Here is a 25,291-nt window from a genome sequence, read left to right on the forward strand (position 1 = left end):
GGATAACTAATAACAACCTGCTGTATAAAAAAATAAATTTAAAAAAATTTTAAAAAATAAAATCAAAGTCACGCCAGTGCATGGTTTTTTATTCACGCAGAACTGAAGACATAGTGAACAACAGCGGTCCCGTGCCAGTCTCCCCAGAGGCAAATACTTCCAACCCTTGTAGCTTTTCCTCTGGCAGAAACCTCCACGTTTCTCAACCAGAGACTGCTAGTTTTTGATGTATTAAATATAGACATTTCTATGGACTTCCCGAAGTAAGGGAGGAAGCAGGCTCTCCAAGCAACTCCCCGCCCGCCCCACCCCCACATTTTCACGACTGTTCACGGTGATGGTGTAAAAGCACGCCTCCATCTTGTACCACCTTTTTTTTCCTTCATATTTACCTAGTATTTCTCTTGTGCCTAGATTTTTACGTGGCTAGTTTTCTTTGCCACTTGCCTATCAATAACATTTTCCAAAGGCTCAAACACCTTAGAGCTGTTTAATTCCTGGAGGCCCCTCTCCCAGAGCCCCCTGGCCTGTGTTCCCTCCAGACTGATGGCTTTCTCAACCCACCGCACAGCTCTGCTGTCTTGACCTTTCCTCTGCTGTCATCCCTGTGATTTGTTGCCTTTTTCCTGTGTTGGTTCCCTGTTTCCTGGAACCCCTTTGTGGTTTACTCTCTTATTTTGCTGAAGTCAGTCCACTAGTAGCTTCCTGGGAAGGGTGTGTGTCTGAAATGTGTTTATTCTACTCTCGTCTCTGATGGTAGGATATATATAGAATTCTAGATTGGAAATACTTTTCCTTCAAAACTTTTCAAGTCATAGTTTTTAGCTCCCAGCTTCCAGGGCTGCTGTTAAAAAGTCCAAAGCCGTTCTGATTCCTGTCCATTTGTGTGTGATCTGTTTGTTCTCTCTGAAAGCTTTTAGGATCTTCTCTTTATCCTTGGTGTTCTCAACTGACACAACTGTTCTCTTGATGAAATTCCTATTACTCACATTCTGATTGGACCTCTAATTTTCTTTTCTCACCTAGTGTTAACCTCTTTTTCTGGTAGATATTCTTAAATTTACCTTCCATCCCTTCTTTTCATTAGTTAAGCTCTTTGATATTGTTATTTATAATAAGAAATAGACCTTTGGTCTTTGTCCCTAGCTTCTGGCACAGAGCTCCTAAAACCCTTGAATTTGCTAAGTCAGAAGAGTCATAAAGGAGACGCAAGAGGGAGGAGATATGGGGATATATGTACACATATAGCTGATTCACTTTGTTATACAGCAAAAATGAACACACCATTGTAAAGCATTATACTCCAATAAAGATGTTAAAAAAAAAAAGAGAGAGAGACATGGGACACAGTCGTAAGTAGATCACTTTCACTGAATTTCCTTGTCCAAGATTCACTTAGGAAGGCAAAGTGTGTTATTTTGAGGGGCATTTGAAGAAAATGGTAACTTTAACATTACCATGGAAGACTGTGTGTAAATACTACAAATAATAATTCTGTCTATTAAAGTAAAAAAAAAAGTCATAAAGGTGCATTTTGATATTCATATCAAGCCTCTTTCAATCACACTTGAGTTCATGTTAACAAGGTGGTCTTTGGAAAGCTCCTAGGAGTGGGGGCTGGTTGCCAAGGGAACCAACCAAGTGATTAGAGGGTTGGGACTCAACCTCACCCTCTCACCTCTGGGGAGGGGGGAGGGGCTGGATATTGAGCTCAATCACCACTGGCCAATAATTTAACCAGTCATGCCCATAAAAACCCAAAAGGATGGGGTTGGGAGCACTTCTGGGTTGGTGAACATGCAGGAAGAGTGTTGTGCCCCGAGAGAGCATGGAAGCTCCATGCCCTTTGCCACACACCTTGCCCTGCACAGCTCTTCCATCTGGTCATCCCTGAGTTATATCCTTTTATAATAAAGTGGTGAACTACTAAGTAAACTGTTTTCCTGTGTTCTGCGTGCTGCTCTAGCAAATCCATCAAACCCGAGGAGGGGGCTGTAGGAAGCTCCGATATATAGTCTGTGGGTTGGGAACACAGGTGACAACCTGGATTGTCGGTTACCAAAGAGGTGAATGAATTCATCCATACAGAGCAAAATCCTTGATCTGACAGAAACAAGAGAAGCAGGCTGTGATGAGGTTAAAGAAAAGAACCCTAAATGAAACAACATCAGCTTTAGAACCAAAAAAAAGAAGAACATAAAGAAAAAGAAACAGGGATTACCTGGTGGCGCAGTGGTTGAGAATCCGCCTGCCAATGCAGGGAACACGGTTCGAGCCCTGGTCCAGGAAGCTCCCACATGCCGCGGGGCAATTAAGCCCGTGCGCCACAACTACTGATCCTGCGCTCTAGAGCCCACCAGCCACAACTACTGAGCCCACGTGCCACAACTACTGAAGCCCGCGCACCTAGAGCCCATGCTCCGCAACAAGAGAGAAGCCACCACAATGAGAAGCCCACGCACCACAACGAAGAGTAGCCCCCGCTCGCTGCAACTAGGGAAAGCCCATGTGCAGCAACGAAGACCCAACGCAGCCAAAAATAAATAAATAAATGAATAAATTTAAAGAAAAGAAAGAGAGAAAAAGAAACAGACAAGGAGTAGGTGAGGCAGTCCTGGGGCGGTGGTTCCCGCAGGACCAGCTGGGCACCCCCAGTTCTGCGCGCGGTTCTAATGCCGGCAGCCGCCACACTGTGTCATCTCCTAAGAGGAAAATGAGGCAGAATAGGAGAAGATCCCCAACCACTAAAGCTGGACACAGTAGGAGGAGAAGTTACTCTCACAGAATGAAAATCGAGAGTGATGCCGAAAGCTCGGCCTCTGTGCATCGGTGCCAAATGGAATCTCGGAGACAGAGTTTCGGGTGAAGTAGAAAAAGAATAGCTTTATTGCTTTGCCAGGCACAGGGGAACACTTGAAAATCTATGTGTCCCTACCCGGGAGGATTTGATGAGGAGGTACTCATCAATACTCAATACTTCACGGAAGGGGTTGCTGACAAGATCAGGATGTGTGCAAGGCTTGTACTCATCTCATCTCAGGTGGTCGGTCTCCGAATCTTTTTTTTTTTTTTTTTTTTTTTTTTTTAAAAACATCTTTATTGAATCCGAATCTTGATGAGCTTCTCAGGTCCCTTTAATTTCGCCTCAGGTGGTTTCCTGGCTGCTCCGCCCTTGATTAGCAACTGTTCGAATCCACCCTTTGGAACTCAGGGAAGGTCATGGACTGGAGTCTTGCCTACAAGAAACGGGGACAAAAAAACGGCTTCTGTGCTCTGGAGCCTACACGGACCGCCCCCTCCCGGTTTCAAGAGCAAATTGCCTACTTTTTTACATTTTCAAAAATTGCAGTGTAGTTGATTTCCAATGCTTTGTTAATTTCTGCTGTACAGCAAAGTGATTCAGTTTTATATCTATATATGCATTCTTTTTTCAATATTCTTTTCCATTATGCTTTATCACAGGATAGTGAATATAGTTCCCTGTGCTCTACAGTAGGACCTTGTGATTTATCCACCCTGTATATAATAGGTTTCATCTGCTAATCCCAACGTCCCACTCCACCCCTCCCCCAACCCCCTCCCCTTTGGCAACCACAGGTCTGTTCTCTGTGTCTGTGGGTCTGTTTCTGTTTCATAGATAAGTTCATTTGTGCCATATTTTAGAATCCACATATAAGTGATATCATATGCTATTTGTTTTTCCTCTGACTTACTTTGCTTAGTATGATAATCTCTAGGTCTATCCATGTTGCTGCAAACGGCATTATTTCATTCTTTTTTGTGGTTGAGTAATATTCCGTTGTACGTATGTACCATGTCTTCTTTATCCGTTCATTTGTTGATGGACATTAGGCTGTTTTCATGTCTCGGCTATTGTGAATAGTACTGCTATGAACATAGGGGTGCATGTATGTTTTTGGATTAGAGTTTTCTCTGGATAGATGTCCAGGAGTGGGATTGTTGGTAGCTCTTATTTTTAGTTTTCCGAGGAACCTCCATACTGTTTTCCACAGTGGTCGCACCAACTTACATTCCCAGCAACAGCGTAAGAGGGTCCCTTTCCTCCACACCCTCTCCAACATTTATTATTTGTACAGTGAGAGCAAGCTGTCTGGAGCAAGGGTCAGAGGTTTGAGGAGGTCTAAGGGAAGCGGCCTTGAAAGAGAAAAAGCAGGAAATCACAGGTTTCCCTGAGGCACACAGAGCGGGACAGATGCTGGAGGGACAAATCGACCAATGGTCCAGCGCAGAAGGAGTCCGGATGGGAGCGAATTGACGAGCTGTGTGGAAACCTTGATGGGATCAGTCCTGTGCACGATGATCAACCCTCCCCATGGAAAATGCTGAGAAATGACGAGGTGAGAATGCCACGATGTTTACAAAATCCCATGAGCTCTAAGGGCTTGTCTCATTATGGAGGCACATTGTGACTATGTAGGTAAAACCATATTTTTAAAAAATCTGTAAATAGGTGTACTTTTTCCAAATGCTGCTCCAAGTTACTTAATAGGATTTCTTTGTATTACTTTCTATTTTTTTTCCCAAAAAAATAGTGCATGACAAGACGGTAAACATGCCATTCTCTTTCAGCTGTAATGCTCTTAAAATTATTCTCGAATATACTGTGATGTCAATAAAGCCTTTTAGTTCATTTGGTTTTAAAAAACTGAGTTAAATTGTAGGACACGGGTCAGTGTCCACACAGACGTGGAGAATTGCTGGGTTATTTACCTTTCTGAGTTCGTGTTGTTTTTTTTCTGATTCTCCTCATAGATAGTACTCTTTCCTAAGTGCAGCTTTTTTCTCATTTTAGTTCAATTACAGATTTCTAAAGGCCTGTCTTCTGCTTTCTGCACTGACCCCTTTCATCCAGGTCCCTCTCCTCTGTCTGCGTTGGTCTCCCCACTCCCTGCTGTCTCTGGAGCCTTCGTCAGGGGGCCGCTGTACCGGCTGGGATCCAGCTCAACTGAGAGTGTCGGGACACCTCCAAATAAAAGTGGCTTGAAAAGGCAGAGGACGGGGGACTTCCCTGGTGGCGCAGTGGATAAGACTCCATACTCCCAATGCAGGGGGCCTGGGTTCGATCCCTGAAGAGGGAACTAGATCCCACATGCATGCCACAACTAAGAGTTCTCATGCTGCAACTAAGGAGCCTGCCTGCCGAAACTAAGACCTGATGCAACCAAATAAATAAATAAATATTTTTTAAAAAAGGGCAGAGGACGGTTCCCCCTTTAGTAGAGGTGGTCTAGGGCTGGGTGCGGGGTCCCCAGGACTCAGGGACCCCGCCTGACTCTCCTTGGCGGCTCCGGCTTCCTCGATGGGGGCTCCTGCCCAGGCTCAGGTCCCACCTGTGAGCCCAGGAGGGAGAGGGAGGAGGGCCGCCCCGCCGGCTGGCGTCCCCTTGGCCAGAACTTGTTGGTCCAGCTGCTGGGGAGGACCCAGGTCAGCCCGAGGTGGAGTTACTCAGAGATCAGGGAGAACTAGCGTCTCCGCCCTCGGAAGCTGTTGGAAGCCCTGCGTACCTGGGCTGGGCTCATCACCCTGGACCCCTCCAGAGGCCTCCCAGGGGAGCTGGAGAATCCTCCACCTTCCAGAGCTGACCATCTTTTCTGTTTCTTCTGGGACTGTTCCATTTCTCCCCTTGAGTGAAGCCTGGGCCTCTTCCTTCCAGGAACAGAAGGGGGGGAGCGGGGGCGAACCCTGCCTACCAGGGAGGGGCAGGCACCCTGGAGTGTGAGGCACCACTTGTGACCTGCTCAGGCCACGGTCCCCAGATGAGGGCACTGCTCTCTGTCCCGAGCCTTGTGGGGCTCCCCGGCTAGCCCTCCCATCTTCTCTCCTGGTCCTCTCTCAGGGGCCCCTGCGTGTCCGCCCTCGGGTCAGAGAGAAGCCCACCTGCCAAGATCTCTGCTCCCCCAGCGGTGTTGCCTTTGAGGCTTGCTCCCGACCAACCTTCAGCCATCCAGCCAGAGACACAGCCCTGCCGACGTTTACTACTGTGCACAATACATAAAACAGCATATGTGAGAAACACCACATGTAATAAACAATTACACAACATAGTATAACACCTGCTGTTACTGTTTTTAAAATATTTATTTATTTATTTATTTTGGCTGCACCAGGTCTCAGTTGCAGCATGCATGATCTTTTAGTTGCGACATGCGGACTTCTTAGTTGTGGCATGAGAACTCTTAGTTGTGGCATGCATGCGGAATCTAGTTCCCCGACCAGGGATCGAACCTGGGCCCCCTGCATTGGGAGTCTTACCCACTGGACTTCCAGGGAAGTCCCCTAACAACTGTTGTTACTTTAACATAAAAAATAAGAAACAGGACTTTTTGAAACTATATGTTCTTCTGTGTTATTTACTTTTCTGTTACATAAATGCTATTTTTAAACAAAATAACAATGACTAACATGGCATTACTAATAACAGTAGGACTAATTAAACAAACAATATGTGCGCTAAACATATAACAATATTTTTATGATGTTTCTTTTTGTTTTGTGATACAGTGATTTATCTTGTCTCTTAACTCTTTATATCAAAAATAATAATATTTTGTACTCTTAATATACATAAATGTAAGACTTTTTTTTTTTAAACATACAACTTTTTTTTAAAATTATTTAATTATTTATTTATTTATTATTATGGCTGTGTTGGGTCTTCGTTTCTGTGCGAGGGCTTTCTCTAGTTGCGGCAAGCGGGGGCCACTCTTCATCGCGGTGCGCGGGCCTCTCACTATCGCGGCCTCTCTTGTTGTGGAGCACAGGCTCCAGACGCGCAGGCTCAGTAATTGTGGCTCACGGGTCCAGTTGCTCCGCGACATGTGGGATCTTCCCAGACCAGGGCTCGAACCCGTGTCCCCTGCATTGGCAGGCAGACTCTCAACCACTGCGCCACCAGGGAAGCCCCCATAAATGTAAGACTTTTACAAAAGAGGACATAAATAAAATAGGGACAGAGAGAAATGTGTCATTGTAATTTTTATTAAACAGATGTTTATAGATTTAATAAAAATCACAACGACACGTTTCTCTCTGTCCCATGATAGAGTAATTTTTGCTTTCTCTGTCTCTTTTCCAATAATTTTCCAACTTTTCTGAACAGCCAGTGGCCTTTCAGATGTCCTTTCCTTGTTCTTTGTAGTAAAACTTAAAACATGAATACAGACAGGTAAACTGTACTTTCACCACTTCTATTCTACATTGTACTGGAAATTCTAGCCAAAGCAGTTAGAAAAAAAAGAAAGAAAGAAAGGGCATCTAAATTGGAAAGGCAGACGTAAAACTACCCGTATTCACAGGTGACTTGATCTTATATATAGAAAATCCTAAATAATTCTCCCATAATGACCACAGCTAATAAGCATATTTAACAAATTGCAGGATACAAGATCGACACAGAAAAATTGGTTATAGGGGCTTCCCTGGTGGTGCAGTGGTTAAGAATCCGCCTGTCAATGCAGGGGACACGGGTTCGAGCCCTGATCCGGGAAGATCCCACGTGCCGCGGAGCAACTAAGCCTGTGCGCCACAACTACTGAGCCTGCGCTCTGGAGCCCACAAGCCACAACTACTGAAGCCCGCACGCCTAGAGCCCGTGCTCTGCAACAAAAGAAGCCGCCACAATGAGAAGCCCACGCACCACAACGAAGAGTAGCCCCCACTTGCCGCAACTAGAGAAAGCCCGCACACAGCAACGAAGACCCAACACAGCCAAAAATAAAAAATAAATTAAAAATAAAAAGAGAGAGAGAAAAACAACAACAAAAAAAGTGTGGTTACAGCATAGAACAGACATAGAGATCAATGGGGTAGGACCAAGAGTCTGCACAAATATGATACCAAAAGAATGATCAATAAAAGAAAAAAACTGGTAAATTGGACTTCATCAAAATTAAAAGCTTTTGTGCATTTGGAAATTCCCTGGCGGTCCAGTGGTTAGGACTCCGAGCTTCCACTGCAGGGGTCTTGGGTTCGATCCCTGGTCAGGGAACTAAAATCCCACATGCCAGGCAGTGACGCCAAAAAAATAAATTAATTAAATTAAATTTTTAAAAAAAAGCTTTTGTGCATTAAAGGATATTATCCAAAAAGTGAAGAGACAACCCACAGAATGGGAGGAAATATTTACAAATCATATATCTGATAAAGGTCTACTAATCAGAATATATACAGAACTCTTACCTAACAGAAAGACAAACAACCCAACTAAAAAATGCACAGAGGACTAGACCGGGTGAATAGACATTTTTCCAAAGAACACATACAGATGACCAACAGCACATGAAACGATGCTCAACATCATTAGTAATTACAGAAATGCAAATCAGGTGGGAATGTAAATTGATACAGCCACTATGGAGAACAGTACGGAGGTTCCTTAAAAAACTACAAATAGAACTACCATACGACCCAGCAATCCCACTACTGGGCATATACCCTGAGAAAACCATAATTCAGAAAGAGTCATGTACCAAAATGTTCATTGCAGCTCTATTTACAATAGCCAGGACATGGAAGCAACCTAAGTGTCCATCATCGGATGAATGGATAAAGAAGATGTGGCACATATATACAATGGAATATTACTCAGCCATAAAAAGAAACGAAATGGAGTTATTTGTAGTGCGGTGGATGGAGTTAGAGTCTGTCATACAGAGTGAAGTAAGTCAGAAAGAGAAAAACAAATATAGTATGCTAACACATATATATGGAATCTAAGGAAAAAAAAAAAAGGTCATGAAGAACCTAGTGGCAAGACGGGAATAAAGGCACAGACCTACTAGAGAATGGACTTGAGGATAATGGGAAGGGGGAAGGGTAAGCTGTGACAAAGTGAGAGAGTGGCATGGACATATATACACTTCCAAACGTAAAATAGATAGCTAGTGGGAAGCAACCGCATAGCACAGGGAGATTAGCTCGGTGCTTTGTGACCACCTAGAGGGGTGGGATAGGGAGGGTGGGAGGGAGGGAGATGCAAGAGGGAAGAGATATGGGAACATATGTATATGTATAACTGATTCACTTTGTTGTAGAGACTAACACACCATTGTAAAGCAATTATACTCCAATAAAGATGTTAAAAAAAAAAAAAGAAATGCAAATCAAAACCACAAGGAGGCACCAGTTCACACCTACTAGGATAACTATACAGTACTTTTTAAAAACTAATAATAACAAGTATTGGTGAGGATTTGCAGAAATTGGTACCCTCATCCATTGCTGGTGGGAATGTAACATGGTGCAGTTGATGTGGCAAACAGTTTGGCTCTTCCTCAAATAGTTAAACATAGAATGACCAGCAATTCCACTCTTAGGGAAATACTCAGTTGAAAACAGGCACTCAAACAAATACTTGTGCACACATGTTCGCGGCCGCACTACTCACCAGAGCCGAAAGGTGGAAGCGACCCAAATGCCCATCAGCAGATGCAGGATAATCAAAGTGTGGTCCATCTATCCAGTGGAGTATTATTCAGCCACATAGGGATGCAGCCCTGACACAGGCCACACCAAGGAGGAAACTCTAACACATTAGTCTGAGTGAAAGAGCCAGACACAAAATATTACATATTGATGATTCCATTTATATGAAATGAAATATCTAGAACAGATAAATCCAGGGGCCTAGGGGGAGAGCAACTGGAAACTGCTAATGGGTGTGGGGTCTCCTTTTGGGGAGATGACATTTGTGAACTAGTTACTGGTGGCATTGGACATCATTGTGAATGTGCGAAACACCACTGAATCATACACATTAAAATGGTTAATTTTATGTCCTGTGAATTTCACCTAAATTAACAATAAATAATGGAGGTATTTTTAAAAATAAATTTATTTATTTTATTTATTTTATTTTTGGCCGCGTTGGGTCTTCATTGCTGTGCATGGGCTTTCTCTAGTTGCGGCGAGCGGGGGCTACTCTTCGTTGCGGTGCGCGGGCTTCTCATTGCGGTGGCTTCTCTTGTTGTGGAGCATGGGCTCTAGGCGCACTGGCTTCAGTAGTTGTGGCTTGTGGGCTCAGTGGTTGTGGCTCGCGGGCTCTAGAACACAGGCTCAGTAGTTGTGGTGCACGGGCTTAGTTGCTCCGCGGCATGTGGGATCTTCCCGGACCAGGGCTCGAACCCGTGTCCCCTGCATTGGCAGGTGGATTCTTAACCACTGCGCCACCAGGGAAGCCCCAATGGAGGTATGTTAAAAGGACACAGGGGCTGATTGAAATAGCTCCCAAAGGCCGAGCTTGGACAATTTGAGCAAGAAAATAAATAATGATAATATAGGACTATAAGTCATAGAATAAGTTAAATATCTAAGATTCTATACTGATATAAATAATTGAATAAATAAGTAAATGGGGGAGAAGGCACAGCTCTGCCTTAACTGAAAAACTCTAACTAATAAATATGGAAGGAATGAGAGAAATTGAAAACACCATTAGACAGACACCACAGTGATCACTGTAGGCGAGACCCATGGGTAGATGCTGAAATTAGTGTTGAGGGCGTGTGATGAGAAAGAGGATGCTTTCAGAATCTCTCAGCATCTCCCCACTAGATATTTACTGATGACTAAGAGAAAAACAGTGACTTTACCATGGAGAAATCCACCTTATCCTGGCATCAAGGTTAACGTCACTGGCCATGAGACAGATGGACGCCGTGTTGTCCCCGTTACGATGCCGGAGGACACATCGCTTCTTGCCAAAATGTATGACCTCATTCTCATCCAGAGAAAACATCAGACACGTCCAAATTAAGGGGCATTCAACAAAAGAGCTGACCGGTGCCCTGCAAAAGTGTCAAGGTCACAGTAAACAGGCAAACACTGAAGACCCAGAACTGACGGGAGTGGACAAAGGAGCCATGACAACCAAACGCAACGTGGGTCCGGGGGCAAAGGGCATAGTGGGAAAGTGGCCAACATCTGAATAAGTCCTATAGTTACTAGTGTTGTGTCAAAGGTAGCTGCCTGCTTTTCAGAATTGTTCTAAGGCTGTGTTAGTTGTGAACATTAGGAGGACCTGGATGGAGGGTATATGGGAACTCTCTGTACTCATTTTTCAACTTTTCTGAAATCCTAAAGTATTTCAAAATAAAATGTTGCACACACACAATGGGATATCACTACCCACTCACTAGCTTTAAAAAGACCGAAAATACCTAGTGTTGGCCAGGATGTGGAGCAACTAGAGGTTTCACACCTTGCTGGTAGAAATATAAAATATATAAACTATAAAACAGCCACTGAGGAAAATGACCTGGCAGACGTGACAGCGTCAATCATATTCCTTACCCCATGTCCCCTAAATTCCACCGGACCCAAGTCTTCACCTAAGATAAAGATACAGAGCCACACAAACCTGAACATGCATGTTGGTAGCAAGCAGCTCTTCCAAGATTGGCCAACCCTGCCAGGCGTGCAGCAGGAGGGGATGACTCACAAGCTGTGCGGCGGGATGCTGCCTGGTGACACAAGGCAGTGAACAGCTGAAGGGTCTGGACATCCTTACGCTGAGTGAACAAGCCCGACACAGAGGAGGACGGACAGTGCGATTCCATTCACATGAAGTCCAAGAACAGGCAAGGCTCCAGTGAGTGGAGTGGGCAGGGAGGGCTTGCCAGGGCTTTGTGGGAGGTGGGTGGTGCAGCTGCCCATTTGTCGAGATTCATCCAACTGTACTCTAAAAATGGAGGCACTTTACTTAAAAAACCATACCTCAATAGCATTTTTCTTAAGGTAGGTAAAGTTCATACATTAAAAGAGCAAGAACAGGGCTTCCCTGGTGGTCCAGTGGTTAAGACTCTGAGCTTCCTCTGCAGGGGGCGTGGGTTCGATCACTGGACTGGGAACTAAGATCCCGCAGGCATGCCAAACGGTGTGGCCAAAAAGAAAAAAAAAAAAAATAACACAACATTGTCAATAAACTGTACTTGAATAAAATAAATTTTAAAAACAAGCAAGAACACCCAGAAGACTTCTGGAAAATGAAAGTCCTGAAGGGGTACTCGCCTTGCCGGCGGGTAGAGTGTATTCAGACCCGGATAATTAGAACGGGGTGGGGCAGTCTGAGAGCGGAACAGAGCAGGACACGCTGTGGAACTCTCGTGCACAGAGCGGCTAAGTCCCCGGGGAAAGGGGACCATGTGAGGAATGCGGCTGAATCCCGAGCAAGTCCCAGTTTGACCAAAATTAGACACAGAATAAACAGAACCACGGAAGGACTGCGGGAACCAAAGGAGAATCCCTCCTTAACCTCAGGCCTGGGAAGATTTTTGTCAACATGACCCCAGAGCCAGAGCTGATAAATAAAGGGTGCTAGCTTTTCCACGTAAAAATCAAGCATTTTTGCCTCACAAGCAAGGCCAGAAGGCCCCAAACTGGGAGAGCTATGCCCAACTTACATTATAGACGAAAGGCTGAGCAACACACACTGGGAAGACGGAGAGAACATGGGCCCAGGACACAAAGGGACAGAAAAAGAGGAGGTTAAAAAGGTGACAGTCCGTGTACTTCTTTAGGCCAGGACCCCGACACCTCCCGGACGCTGGGAGCGCGGGGGCCGCGGGGCCGCAGTTCACCGCGCGGCCGGCAGGGGGCGGTGCCGCCGGGCCCGCCGGGCCGCGGCCGCGCGCCCCCTGCCGGACGCGCCCGGAGGCACCGGGCCGGGGCGCGGGGCCGGGGCTCCTGCAGGTGCCGGAGGGAGGCGCCCCTCCCCGGCGATGCCTGCGGTTGCTGAAGACGCTAGACGCCGAACCCAAGGCTGATTCTCCATCCACGGGCGCTGCCACACAACTTCCACGTGCACCCCTCAGGCCAGAGGGGGAGCATTTACTAGGCTGCAACTGTGAACGCGGGGGGCGGGTACACCCCCATCTCCCGGGGCGCGAAGATGACTGTGCAGAGAACCAGCGGCGCGGTCCACGGCGGGGCCTGGGGCTGGGGCAGGAGGGAGCCGGTTCACCCAGCACACTGTTATAGCGAGTTATAGCCAGGTCGGCCCCTGATAAAAATAAATCAACGATTAGGAAGGAAGAGCCTCATTTTCAGCAACGAGGTGTTTTCGATCACTCGAAAGGCCTTCTCAATGAAACGATGGAAAGTCGTTTGGATTTTGGAATGGAAAACGATGTAAAATACAGAAAGCGTCATTTTGAATGCATGACCGAGCTCAGAGAAAGGTCAGGAGGGAAACAGCAACCCCAAATGCAGAAAAACCGGGAGCATAAGAGGGGGCTGAGCCCCAGGACGTGCCGCGTGGAGGGGAGGTGGGCAGGGGCGGGGGGCAGGCAGGGAGGAGTGGGCCGTCGGAGGGGGCGTGGTCAGCTGCCGGTGGGGGAGGGGTGCAGCTGAGGACACTGCTGGGCTTAGCATGGCTGCGGGGGCGCGGGGCATTCTGTATTCCTTCCCATTTCTCCCAGCCCAGCGGGCCCAACACGTTAAAATAACTACGTCACAAGTGAGTGGATTCTGCCTGTGTAGCCGGCGTGGCTGCAGGTTTACAGAAGAAGGAGCTGGGGACACAGAGTGAACAGAACAGACAGCCCGAGCCAACATAGAAGTGTGTCCTGGGAGAGTAATGTTAACGATAATGATTTCAAGAAAAAAACAGCACATTAGTGTGAAAGGAAATTGACTTTCGACTCCAAGTGAGGCAACCAACAAAATTATGAGATTTAGCATAACTTTTTGCACAAAGGGAGAAGGAATTCCAGAGCTTTCTTCTGGCTTCACAAAGAAATTTCACAGGTGCCCTTCTGAAAAGAGAGATGTTGACTTATTAGTTTTGTTCTGTTTTTTGATTTTTTAAAATCCCACAGCATTTGTTGTCATCTGACATAAGGGTGATCAAAACAATATGAATAAATGTTTCAAACCTAAGTGTCCATTGCCAGAGGAATGGATAAAGAAGATGTGGTATATATACACAATGGAATATTACTCAGCCATAAAAACGACTGAAATTCTGCCATTTGCAACAACATGGATGGACCTAGAGGTTATTATGCTTAGTGAAATAAGTCAGACAGGAAAAGACAAACACTGTATGTTATCACTTATATGTGGAATCATTTTTTTGGCCACACCACGCATCTTGCGGGATCTTAGTTCCCCCACCAGGGATCGAACCCAGGCCCTGGCAGTGAAAGTGGCAAGTCCTAACCACTGGACCGCCAGGGAATTCCCTATATGTGGAATCTTAAAAATAAAACAAACTAGTGAATATAACAAAATAGAATCAGACTCACATATACGAGAACAAACTAATGGTTACCAGTGGGGAGAGGAGAGGGAGAAGGACAAGATAGGGGTATGGGATTAACAGACGCAAACTCCTATGTATAAAATAGATAAGCAACAAGGATTTACTGTTTAGCACAGGGAAATATAGCCATTATTTGGTAATAACTTTACTTAATTTTTAAAAATATATTTATTTATTTACTTATTTGGCTGTGCCAGGTCTTAGTTGCGGCACGTGGGATCTTTAGTTGAAGCATGCGAACTCTTAGTTGCGGCATGTGGGATCTAGTTCCCTGACCAGAGATGAAACCCAGGCCCCCTGCATTGGGAGTGTGAAATGTGGAGTCTTACCCACTGGACCACCAGGGAAGTCCCAGTAATAACTTTAAGTGGAGTATAATCTATAAAAACGTCGAATCGTTATGTTGTACACCTGAAACTAATATAATATTGCAAATCAACTATGCAACAATAAAATAAACAATATGAATCAATGTTTCAGACACCTAAAAAAACTGTGTGGCCTTCCCAACAATTTCTCACTTCGCTGATAAATTCTGGTTGGAGACACTTTGGAGCAGAGTGATATTATCTGCTTCTAGCATGATCCACCCTGTTGTTTCATTGACTTTGTTTTCGAATGAATTTCATCTGCATCATGTAATACGAGGTTCATACACTCATCAAAACCAACAGGTCAGGGGCTTCCCTGGTGCTGCAGTGGTTAGCCTGTCAATGCAGGGGTCACGGGTTCGAGCCCTGGTCCGGGAAGATCCCACATGCCGCGGAGCAACTAAGCCCGTGTGCCACAACTACTGAGCCTGTGCTCTAGAGCCCACGAGCCACAACTACTGAGCCCACGTGCCACAACTACTGAAGCCCGCGTGCCTAGAGCCCGTGCTCTGCAACAAGAGAAGCCACCGCAATGAGAAGCCCACGCACCGCAACAAAGAGTAGCCCCCGCTGGCCACAATTTGAGAAAGCCCATGTGCAGCAATGAAGACCCAATGCAGCCAAAAATAAATAAATAAATAAATAAATAAACAGGTCAGGGACTTCCCTGGTGGTGCAGTGGTTAAGAATCTGCCTGCCAGTGCAAGGGACGCGGGTTCGAGCCCTCGTCTGGGAAGCTCCCATATGCCGCGGAGCAACTAAGCCCATGCGCCACGACTACTGAGGCCCATGTGCCTAGAGCCTGTGCTCCGCAACAAGAGAAGCCACCGCAATGAGAAGCCCGCGCACCGCAACGAAGAGTAGCCCCCACTCACCACAACTAGAGAAAGCCCGCGTGCAGCAACGAAGACCCAACGCAGCCAAAAATTAATTAATTAATTAAAAAAAAAAACAGGGCAGCCCTCTACCGGCATATTCACTTGCTTCTCAAGCCACACCTGAAGCCAAGGTCTGTTCTGCAAGAGTGAAGATAAGGTTGAGGCCTGCACTGTCACCGTTTTGGCTCTGGTCACAGAGCAGCGTGGGGGATGCCCACGAAGACCGCGTGGACTCATCACACTGAGAGATGTCAGTTCAGTGTTATCAGGGCAAAGACCCAATCAGGAGGCTGGATCTGGGGGGAGACGGGTCCACTCTTGGAAGTCCAGGGGTCAGAGGAGGCGCCTTTGTGCCAACTGCAGGCCCGGGGGCAGCTTTATAGCATTGGAAGGAGAACAGGAGAAGTTTATCCCCATTCTCCACACTAACTGGAGAGGAGAGACGTGTACATTCCCGGAGCCCGAATTTCTGAGGACACAGCCGAGCAGGGGCGGCTGAGACACCCTCTCACTGTCCCTCCGGATACATCTCCTGCAGCAGCTGGGAACTCAGCAGGGCCGGAGGCTGGAACGCCCCGGTTCACCTTCCAGAAAGACAGGCCTGCAGAGATTAGCGAAGGGCAAAATAGACCCTTTCTAAACACAAATGGGGCATGGTGAGTGATACATTTTTCTTCCACGTTAAGAATGAAAAAGATGATTACATATGCAGCGGGAATGAGAGCACTGTGGACGTTTTTATGCCGATACATTTGAAAATGTAAACAAGATGGGCAATTTCCTAGGGCGTCTGGGTAGCTTTCAGTCAGTAAAGTGGCCTGAGACAAGGTGGGCAGGGGCCGGGCTGATGAGGGCCAGCAGAGCCGCAGATGCCCTGAGCCCAGGCTGATCAGCAAGGCCCAGCCCTCATCCAGCCTTCTTGAGGCCCTCGGCCACCCCTGGCTCCATGAGGGCATCTGTACAAAAGCAGAAACGGGCCAGAGGGGATCTGAGTGACCTCACACATGGGCCTCCTCTCCGGTCCTTGGAAACAACACAGCAGATTCTACTCTCTGCTCACCACTTTTTTTTGCTCAATTCAATGCATTTTCAGCAAAAGCTATCATGTTGCCGAGGCCTGTGCTGATCTGTACTGTGAGGAGAGCGGGAAGGGAGGGAGGGACCCACCGAGAGCCCTGTAGGTCCCTCCACAGGGAAGACCCCCGGCTGGGACCTGCCCCATGTCCCAGCCTCGTGGACCCCCTGAGCCTCAGTTTCCGCCCCTGCCTGCTGCCCAGCTCATGGTCAGGTGTCCCTTTGGGCCCAACTGCTGTCCCCTGGTACTGCCGGTTCCTGGCTCATCTATACTAGGGAGAAAGGGAGCCAGGTCCCAGGCCAGGTCCTGTCCTGCGTGTCCTGGGAGCCTCGGGCACAGGGTCTGCCCCTTACGGTCCACAGCATGCTGTGCTCTGACAGAGCTGCTGGGGGCCCGGAGAAGCCAGTCACCCCAAGCTCTGAGCTGCGCAGGCAGGATCCCTGGCGGGGGCCCTGGAGACCAGGACCTTTCTCTCCTGACTCTGCAGGTGAGAAAACAGATGCCAGCCCCTTGCCCACTCTGCCCTGGGGACATGCCTGCAAACGCCCAGAGCATCTCTGTCCTCAGGGAGCAGAGAAGCAGGGATGTCTGGGCAGGAAAACAGTGGGGGCTGGGTGCCCACTTGTCCCCTCTGCCCCGGCCACCTCACTGCAGATGCAAAGCAGGCGGTGAGTTGTACGAAGGCTCTCAGTGTGCACTGGGAGGGGGACCTGGGGCACCCGGGGACCCAGGCAGCCTCTGTCTAGTATCCCCTCCGCTCTCCCTCCCCTCACAGAGCATGGGGTGCGGGTCGTCCCCCCGCCAGGTTCACCTACCAGGGACGGGGCACTGGAGCCCCGAGGCCACACAGCGGTCTGGGCCGTCCAGCCAGTGGTTGGAGGCAACTTCAGGTCCCGCAGGTGAGAAACGCAGCCCCACGGAGACCAACCCGAGCTTGTCGACCTGCTTCTCAGAGCCCAGCTCTGCCAACAGGGGAGCACTGCGCCCCGAAAAGGCCCCCTTCCCCGGATGTCAGGCCGCACCCCCAAACCCCCTGGTCCTCTGGGGTGTGAGCAAGGCTGGCCTGCGGGAAGAGAGAGGACCCTCGGCAGCCAGAGATGCAAAGGCAGCAGAGGGGGTGGTTCCTGGCCCCTGAGGACACCGTGAACGCCGAGGCCGGGAGGGGCCGAGGACGAGCTGCCGCCCCGAACCCTCTCCTTTTCATACAACCCACACAGCGGTCACCCACGTGTCCCCGTGACCTCCGTGCTCAGGGTCCAAGCGGCCCAACACCAGCTTCTTTCTCCCAGCCCGGATGGGCTGGGGGGGATCACCTTGTCTGGAGGCAGGGGGTTCCCTGGAAGTTGCTGTTGTTGCTTCAGGCTGGTCCAACCTCCCCTGCTGGGCGGAACCATTTCCCACAGGTCCTGGAGCTCGGACCCCCGCCAGTGAGGTGCGACCTGGGTGAAGTCACCTGTACGCCCCCTCCCTGAGTGGGGGGGGAGTACAGGGATGCCGGGGGCGGCCAGCAGCCTTCTGGGCTCGGGCGGCAGGCAGGGTTCGGAGAGGATGAAGGCCGTGGAGCCTTCTGCAGACACCCTTTGACAGTCAGTCTGAAGCCTCCAAGCAGGAAGCCCAGAAGCCAACACCGTCTGACATTGACTTTTCTTTTATTTGTGGTTGTGATATGATGTTTCCTGTAAATGGATTTAAAGAAAACGTCCAGGAAATAACCACACAGCTGGTGACCTCCGGAAAGCAGCCCTTCAGACAGGGAAGCGTGTCCGAGCTGGACCTGCGGGACCTGGATGGAGGCCTCTCCTCTCCTTGCCCGCCCCATCCTCAGGGCCAGTCCCAGCTGGACCTCCCAACGTCGAGTCCCCGCTTGCTCACCCAACAGGAGACCCGGGAAACCACGTTTTCCTTGCACAGAAATGGTTTCTCCTTCCTTGTGGTCTCTGCCTCACCTCGCTGGCCCCTCGCAGGAAGCTCAGCCCTGGGGTTCGGTCTGTGTCCACAGTCCACAGCTGGGGAAGGGGGCGGGCCTCTGGACCCCAGCCAGGGTGGGGTGCGGGTGGGGCTGGGGGAAGATGCTCAGGTCTTCAGGGAGGGGACGTGAGGCAGAGGGAGTGACCTGGGGGTTCTAGGAAAGGGAAGGGGTCAGGGTGGAGGGGTGGGAGGTGGAGTTGGCAAGGTCAGCGGGGCCTGCAGGCCACGCATTGGGTGGGACTCAGTTGCAATGGTCAGAAAGCTGGTGTTCCAGTGTCTGCACAGAGGGGCTTTCCTGGCCCCTGTGCTTTTGAAGTCCAGGGGTGGGCTTGCTTCAGGCAAGGTTGGATCCAGACACTTGGTGCAAATACTCTGGCAGGTTTCTTTTCTTCCTTTCTTTCTTTCTTTTTTTTAATATTTATTTATTTGGCTGCGTTGGGTCTTAGTTGCAGCATGCGGGATCTTTCGTTGCGGCGCGTGGGCTTCTCTCTAGTTGTGGCTCGCAGGCTCAGTAGTTGCGGTGTGCAGGCTTAGTTGCCCCGTGGCATGTGGGATCTTAGTTTCCCGACCAGGGATCGAACCCGTGTCCCCTGCATTGGAAGTCGGATTCTTAACCACTGGACCACCAGGGAAGTCCCTCTGGCAGGTTTCTTGCCTCTCTCAGGGGGTGGCTTCATCCTCAGACCAGCTCTTCCTCTGATATACCTTTTGGTGAGCAGCTGGACGTCTACCTCTGCCAGTAGAGCAACCACACTTTCCCGTAAGCTTCGGCAAAGGCCTTGAGGCCAAGGGGACGTCTGACTGGCCAGGCCTGGGTGCTCCACCAGCCCCTGGGCGAGGTGGGTGAGCCCACCCAAAGCCCCAAAGCCTGCGAGCAGAGAATAGAGGCCCGCAAAGGGAAATGGAGGTGCTAGCACTGGGAGTCAGGACAAGCGTGGGGCAGGAAGGTGCCACCTGCCCGCGACATGGTGTGGGGTGTGGGGGCATCGGGTTTGCCTTCAGCTCACGTGTTGGTCCCCCTCTGTCCGCTGCCCCTCCCCTGTCTTCACTCCAGCCTGGCTGTGCCCAGCACCGGCTTCCATGTCTGCACAGCCAGGGCGCCATCCTCTGGTTTCCAGTGCAATTGCCTAGGAAGCTGGCTCCAGCCAGAAGGAGGGTCTCTGTGCAGTGAGGGAGCTACCCTGATGGGTGGGCAGCAGCTTAAAGGTGGGCCATCTGGTCTTTGCGGTCTTGCCCACGTGCCCTTTCTGGTGGGAGGGAGGCCACTGGTGCCACGCTCGGCTACCTGGGGAAGGTGGGTACTGACCTTGACTTCCTCCTCACCTTCCCTTAATGGGGCAGGAACGACAGCAGCCCCGGATGCTCCTGCAAACCCCGTTAGCTCCTACTTCTGGGCAGGGAGCTGTCAGGGGGCTCTGGCTGGGGGATCTCAGGGCTGGTAGATCCAGGATCTGGGATGGGCTGTCTCTATGGGGCCAGGGGAAGGGGCCCAGAATCCATCCACGTTCCTCAGAGGCTGTGGCTGGTGGCACAGGGGGCTCCAGCCCCTCCACAGAGCTAAGTCCTGGTACTGGGCCTTCGGAGGACAACAGACGGCGACCCCGCTGGCCACTGGCAGGGGCAGCTGCAGAGGTGGGTATGGGGCCTGATGTGGGGTGAAGGGTGGGGTCCCCCGTGATCTCTGGGGACAGTTAGTTTGCTTCACCAGCCCAGAACCCTCTGCTGGGAAGCAGAGCTTTCTCACATCTGCCCTCCCCAATCCTGCGGCAGCTCAACAGATCCTGCACAGGGACACGTAGGGCACAGCCCTCCCCCTCCCCTCCCCTGCTCTTTGCCCAAAGATGCCCTGCACAGAGAAAATGCCCAGGTGGGGGAACAGCAGAGCTGGCAACCCCATGCCTGGCCCTTCCACCTAGCCAGGAGCTGCCAGACCAGGAAAAGCTCAGCACTGGTCAGCCCCCAGCCCCAGAACAGACTAAGGGCATGGGCACCAGGCTCTGCAGGGAGGCCTCAGGCTGGATCTAACTGGATTCTCTCCCCTACCCCCCACCAGCTGCAAAAGCTCTGAACAGTCCCGTGTCTGCCCAGCTCCTCTCTGGAGTGGGCAGGTGGAATGGTCACCTGGCTGCTCTCTGGCCCAGAAGACCTGGCAGTGGAGACCTGGGCCACCGTAGAGCATGGCCCCCTCTGACCACTGTCCCGTCCCTATCCCTCGGGCAGAGCGGCCGCGGCGACCTCAGCTTCCCCGGGAAACCGGTGTGAGCAAGCTGGTCGAGGTCCCAGGGAGCTCGGGGTGAGGACGCGGGGTCCCTGGATCACTGTCACTTTCTGCCCCCTGAGTCCCCCACAAAGCTGGGCAGGAGTCTGAGCCCAGGGCCCTCCCTGCCTGGGGAGGGGGTAGAAGCCAGGGGCAGGGCCAGGGGTGCCTCTCTCCAAACCTTCGCCCGCAGCCCTCCCCAACTAGGTGCAGCGGCCTGGGGAGACCCTGCTTGGGGTCTCAAGGAGCTGGAGAGGCCTGGTGTTGGGGGCAGGGTTTTCTGGCTGGTGTGCTGGGTCTGGGTAGGGGGCCGCTGACCCTTGGCTTCAGGCTCTGGTACAGGGCTTGCGATCTGGTGCTGACCCGGAATTTGGCGGGATGACCCGGAAATAGTGAGGCGGGGGTGGAGGTGGGGTGCTCCTTGGGTGGGTGTATGGGGACCAAGGATTCAGTGAGTGCTGCAGCCCACCTAGTCCCTCCTCTCTCTCCCCCAGATGAGAACAGCACCTGGAAGTGGCTGACGGGAGACTACAGTCCACAGGACAGTTGCCAGGGACCCCTCCTCGCCTCCCTGCCCAGGGCTCAGAGGTGTGCTCCCTGCACATGATGTGCTCCTACTTCACATCCAGTCACGTCAGGCAGGCCTGGCTAGGTGTCCCCTGGTCCTGGAGAGGTGTCTTGAGCACGGGACGGTTAGGCTGGAGGGGATGGAGGGCCTACGGTCTCAGACCTCCTGGACACCGGAGTGCGGGAAGGTATGTGTCCCTCCTTCCCCGGGTAGTGATGCCCACCCGCTGCACCAGGTGGGCTTGTGGCGGGGATGTTCCCTTTGTCCAGCCCTGGCCCTCTTCCCGGGCGATCCGGAGGGCTGCCCCAGGGCCATATCTGCGGGGAGGCGGGGGACGGATTAATTAGAGCCGAGAGTGGTCCACCCTGTAGCTAGCTGCCTCTTTGGTGCGGAGTGAATAGTTTTCAGCAGAGGAAGTCTCATCTCTCTGGCGCCCCTCCCAGGTCGGCGCTGTCCACCTCTAAAGGAGCAGAAACCCTGAGGGCGAAGGAGTTTCCGTCCTCACCCGCTCCAGGTCACGGCAAATGGGACCCTTTCTTTGCCGGTCCCCACCGCGGGTCTGGAATGGGGCGGCGTGGAGCCGCGCGCGCTCGCTCCAGGCCGCTGCTCCCCACCATCCGGAGGCACGGCATCCTTGCCAGGTGTGGCCAAGGAGAGTCGCGGAGCTGTCCCCAGGCGCCACGACTCGAGACCCCAGCCCGCCGCAGCCCACTGGAAAGCCCGGGAAAAGCCTGGCAGGAGCAGGGAAAGGGCAGGGCTCCGAAGGGCCCTCACACGGCGACAGGCCGAGGGGCACAGCCGCCTCGGCGGCACCGGCCCCCTCCCCACCCGCGCGGCCACCCCTCTCCTTCGAGATCCGCCCACCGCAGGGGCCGCGGCCCGGCGAGGGTTAAGGGGGGCGGGGCGCTGGGTGGCCCCGCCTCCGCCGCCGCCGCGCCGGGTCCGAGCGCGCACGGGGCGCGGGGGCGGGTCGGAGCGGGCGGCGGCGGAGGGCGCGGCGAGCCGGGCGAGCGCGGGGAGCGGCGGTGCGGCCGGCGGGACCCACTGCCCGCGCCCGTGCGCCCTCGAGCCCGCGCCCCGCCGCCGCCCGGCCCAGCCGCAGGATGCGCGCTCCACTGTTGCTGTTGCTGCTGGCCGCCTGCGCGCCGCCGCCCTGCGCCGCGGCCGCCCCGACGCCGCCGGGCTGGGAGCCGTCGGCCGACGCGCCCTGGTGCCCCTACAAGGTGCTGCCCGAGGGCCCCGAGGCGGGCGGCGGGCGCCTGTGCTTCCGCAGCCCGGCGCGCGGCTTCCGCTGCCAGGCGCCCGGCTGCGCGGCGCACGCCTCGGCCGGTCGCTCGCTGCGCGCCAACGTCCTGCGCAACCGCAGCGTGCTGCTGCAGTGGCGCCTGGCGCCGGCCGAGGCGCACCGCGTGCGCGCCTTCGCGCTCAACTGCTCGTGGCGCGGCGCCTACACGCGCTTCCCGTGCGAGCGCGTGCTGCTCGGCGCCTCCTGCCGCGACTACCTGCTGCCCGACGTGCACGACGGCGTGCGCTACCGCCTGTGCCTGCAGTCGCTGCCGCTGCGCGCCGAGCCCGCCGTCGCCCCGGAGCCCACCGCGTCCGCCGAGTGCGTGGAGTTCGCCGCCGAGCCGGCCGGCATGCGGGAGATCGTTGTGGCCATGACGGCGGTGGGCGGCTCCATCTGCGTCATGCTCGTGGTCATCTGCCTGCTCGTGGCCTACATCACGGAGAACCTCATGCACCCGGCCTTCGGGCGCCCGGGCCTGCGCAGGCAGCCCTGAAGCGCGAGGCGCCCGCCAGCCCGGGCTCTGCCTGCCCGACTAGGGTGCGGGAGGCCCCAGGCCCTTGGCCCGCTCTCCCCTCCCCGCTCCTGCTCCCTCCTTAGGATCTCCACGCAGGGCTTGCTGGAGATAGATGGGGCACCGGCCGGCCCTTCCCAGGGCCTTGGAATCAACGCACGACCTTTCCAGCTGAGCAGCCGCCTCTGAAACTCCAGCTCAGGACTGGCCCTTGGGCCTGAGCGGAGATGCCAGCCACGTGCAGGGCTCTCCCCGCTCTCCAGAGCCCTTGGGGGGGACCGTCAGAAGAGAGACCCTTCTCGCAAGAGCCATTGGCACCCCCGGGCCGTCACCCTGCGCCTCCAGCCTGTGCCGAGTTGGAAAAAACCAGGCTGTCGTCATGGCTTGGTCACTGTGTGCTTTGCCGACTCAAGGGGGCCACTTGGAGCCTGTCCTCTCCCCGCCCCCCACCCCAATGGGCTTAGGTAGCTTCGTGCCTTAGTATCTCGGGCCCACTGCGGGAGCCAGCCACCCTTCCAGTGCTGTCCAAGAGGGTCTGTGGCCCCGATACTGGCAGCTTGTGCGTGCTTCTGGCCAGAGCCCCCCTGGGGACCCTCCCTTCAAGCTTTGCAGGAGCATCCAGTTTGGGTAAGAAGCGTCCTGCGGTGTTTCCCTATGTGGGCATCTGACAAATTGGGAGCCATGACTTAGCTCAGCAGGCAGCCCAGCGTCCAGCTGGTGTTTCCGGGGGTGAGTGTCCCCTGACCTCGGGGGAAGCTGGTAGTTCACCAGGGCTGGGCTCCCTCCCCTTCCTTTTGTGTGTCTGGTGAGGACTTTCCATGGTGACTGGGGGCAGGTGGCTGGGAACACAGGGCCTGGTCTGAAAGAGCAGTGCCGTATCCAGAGGGTGAAGGATAGATGCCAACTTGCCCAGCTGGACCTTCCACTGTGATCTGGATCCCAAGCCTCAACCACGGCATGACGGACAGCACCACGCCCCCCCACCCCTGAGCCAGTGGCCAGCTGCCCTGGTTCTGGCTGGGTGCTGCCCCCTGCCCACCTACCCGCTCGCTGTGGACTGAAGGCTGGCCTTGCCCCTCTCCGGGCAGACCTGAGCATCTTGGCCGAGGTTCCCTCCTGTGCCAGCCACCTGACGATGCTGGGCACTGGGAGGGGCGAAGCATGGCTCGCCCGGCTCTGCGTGAGCCCGACTGTGGCTGTCCTGGACCCGGCACGTCTGGAGTCGCTGTGGCTAACTCCCCCTCCCCCAGCAGCCACCAGCGACCCTCACACCAAGCAGCCTGGCTGGTGCCCCCGCAGCGCCCACTCCCTACCTCTCTGCCCTTGCTCTGCCCGTCCCTGGCGTGGTACTGGTCAGGCGTGAGCCTGGCGCCAGTGTCTAAATGTCCATCATTCTTAGACCAGAACCACTGTCTTGTGTACTTATTTGGGAGGGGGGGAGAGAAGGGTGAGGGGGAGAGTTGAACCCCTTTTTCCCAGCTCCTCAGGCATCAGCCCAGTGGTTGGCCCTGGACCCTTTGCCAGGTCACGTGGGGTTAGCCCAGGCCGGGAGCACAGGCACCCTGCCCTTGCGGCTTGTGGCAGAGGGACAGGCAGGGTGTCTCCCAGCTGGCCTGTCCGCCCTCAGAGCTTGGACAAGCATCTTCTCCCGGGCCTGCTCTGTGGGGCGGGGGTGGGGAGCGGCACCTGCTGCAGTTGGAAATAGCCCCGCCTCAGGGATGACCCGCTTGAGCTGTGACAGGCAGCAGTGAAGCGGCTCCAGAAGGGCCCCCTCCCTGGCCTGGGCCTCCCCATGCGGTGCTAGAGCTGGGGGGTGGGGGCCAGAGGACGGACCTGGGGGCCCTGTGTGTGGCACACACTGCGTCACCCCCTGCATTCCCTGCTGGGCCTCCCCCACCTGGGCTAGGCCGTCCTTGAGATCCTGGAGCCGGCTGTGACCCTGAGGAGCAAACAGCTGGGGGCGGGCCATGCTCTGAGGAGTGACTCATCCCTCCCCTCCCGCCAAGGGGGCGGGGTGCAGTGAAGTGTCTAGACAGCGGGCGTGGAAGGGGTTCCAATTCCTGCAGCCTGGCTCCCTGGGGGACCTTCTCCTTC

The 25,291-nt window shown here is 52.9% G+C and overlaps 1 protein-coding gene across 1 annotated transcript; it reads left to right on the forward strand.

Moving 5' to 3' along the window:
* Window positions 1-22,501: 22,501 nt before the first annotated feature.
* Window positions 22,502-24,596, forward strand: FNDC10 (fibronectin type III domain containing 10). Its single transcript, XM_061187183.1, has one exon. The coding sequence runs from the start codon at window positions 22,502-22,504 to the stop codon at window positions 23,177-23,179; it is 678 nt and encodes a 225-aa protein (XP_061043166.1). The 3' UTR covers window positions 23,180-24,596.
* Window positions 24,597-25,291: the final 695 nt, after the last annotated feature.

This window comes from Eubalaena glacialis, chromosome 3 (genome assembly GCF_028564815.1).
Source record: "Eubalaena glacialis isolate mEubGla1 chromosome 3, mEubGla1.1.hap2.+ XY, whole genome shotgun sequence".
NCBI lineage: Eukaryota > Metazoa > Chordata > Mammalia > Artiodactyla > Balaenidae > Eubalaena > Eubalaena glacialis.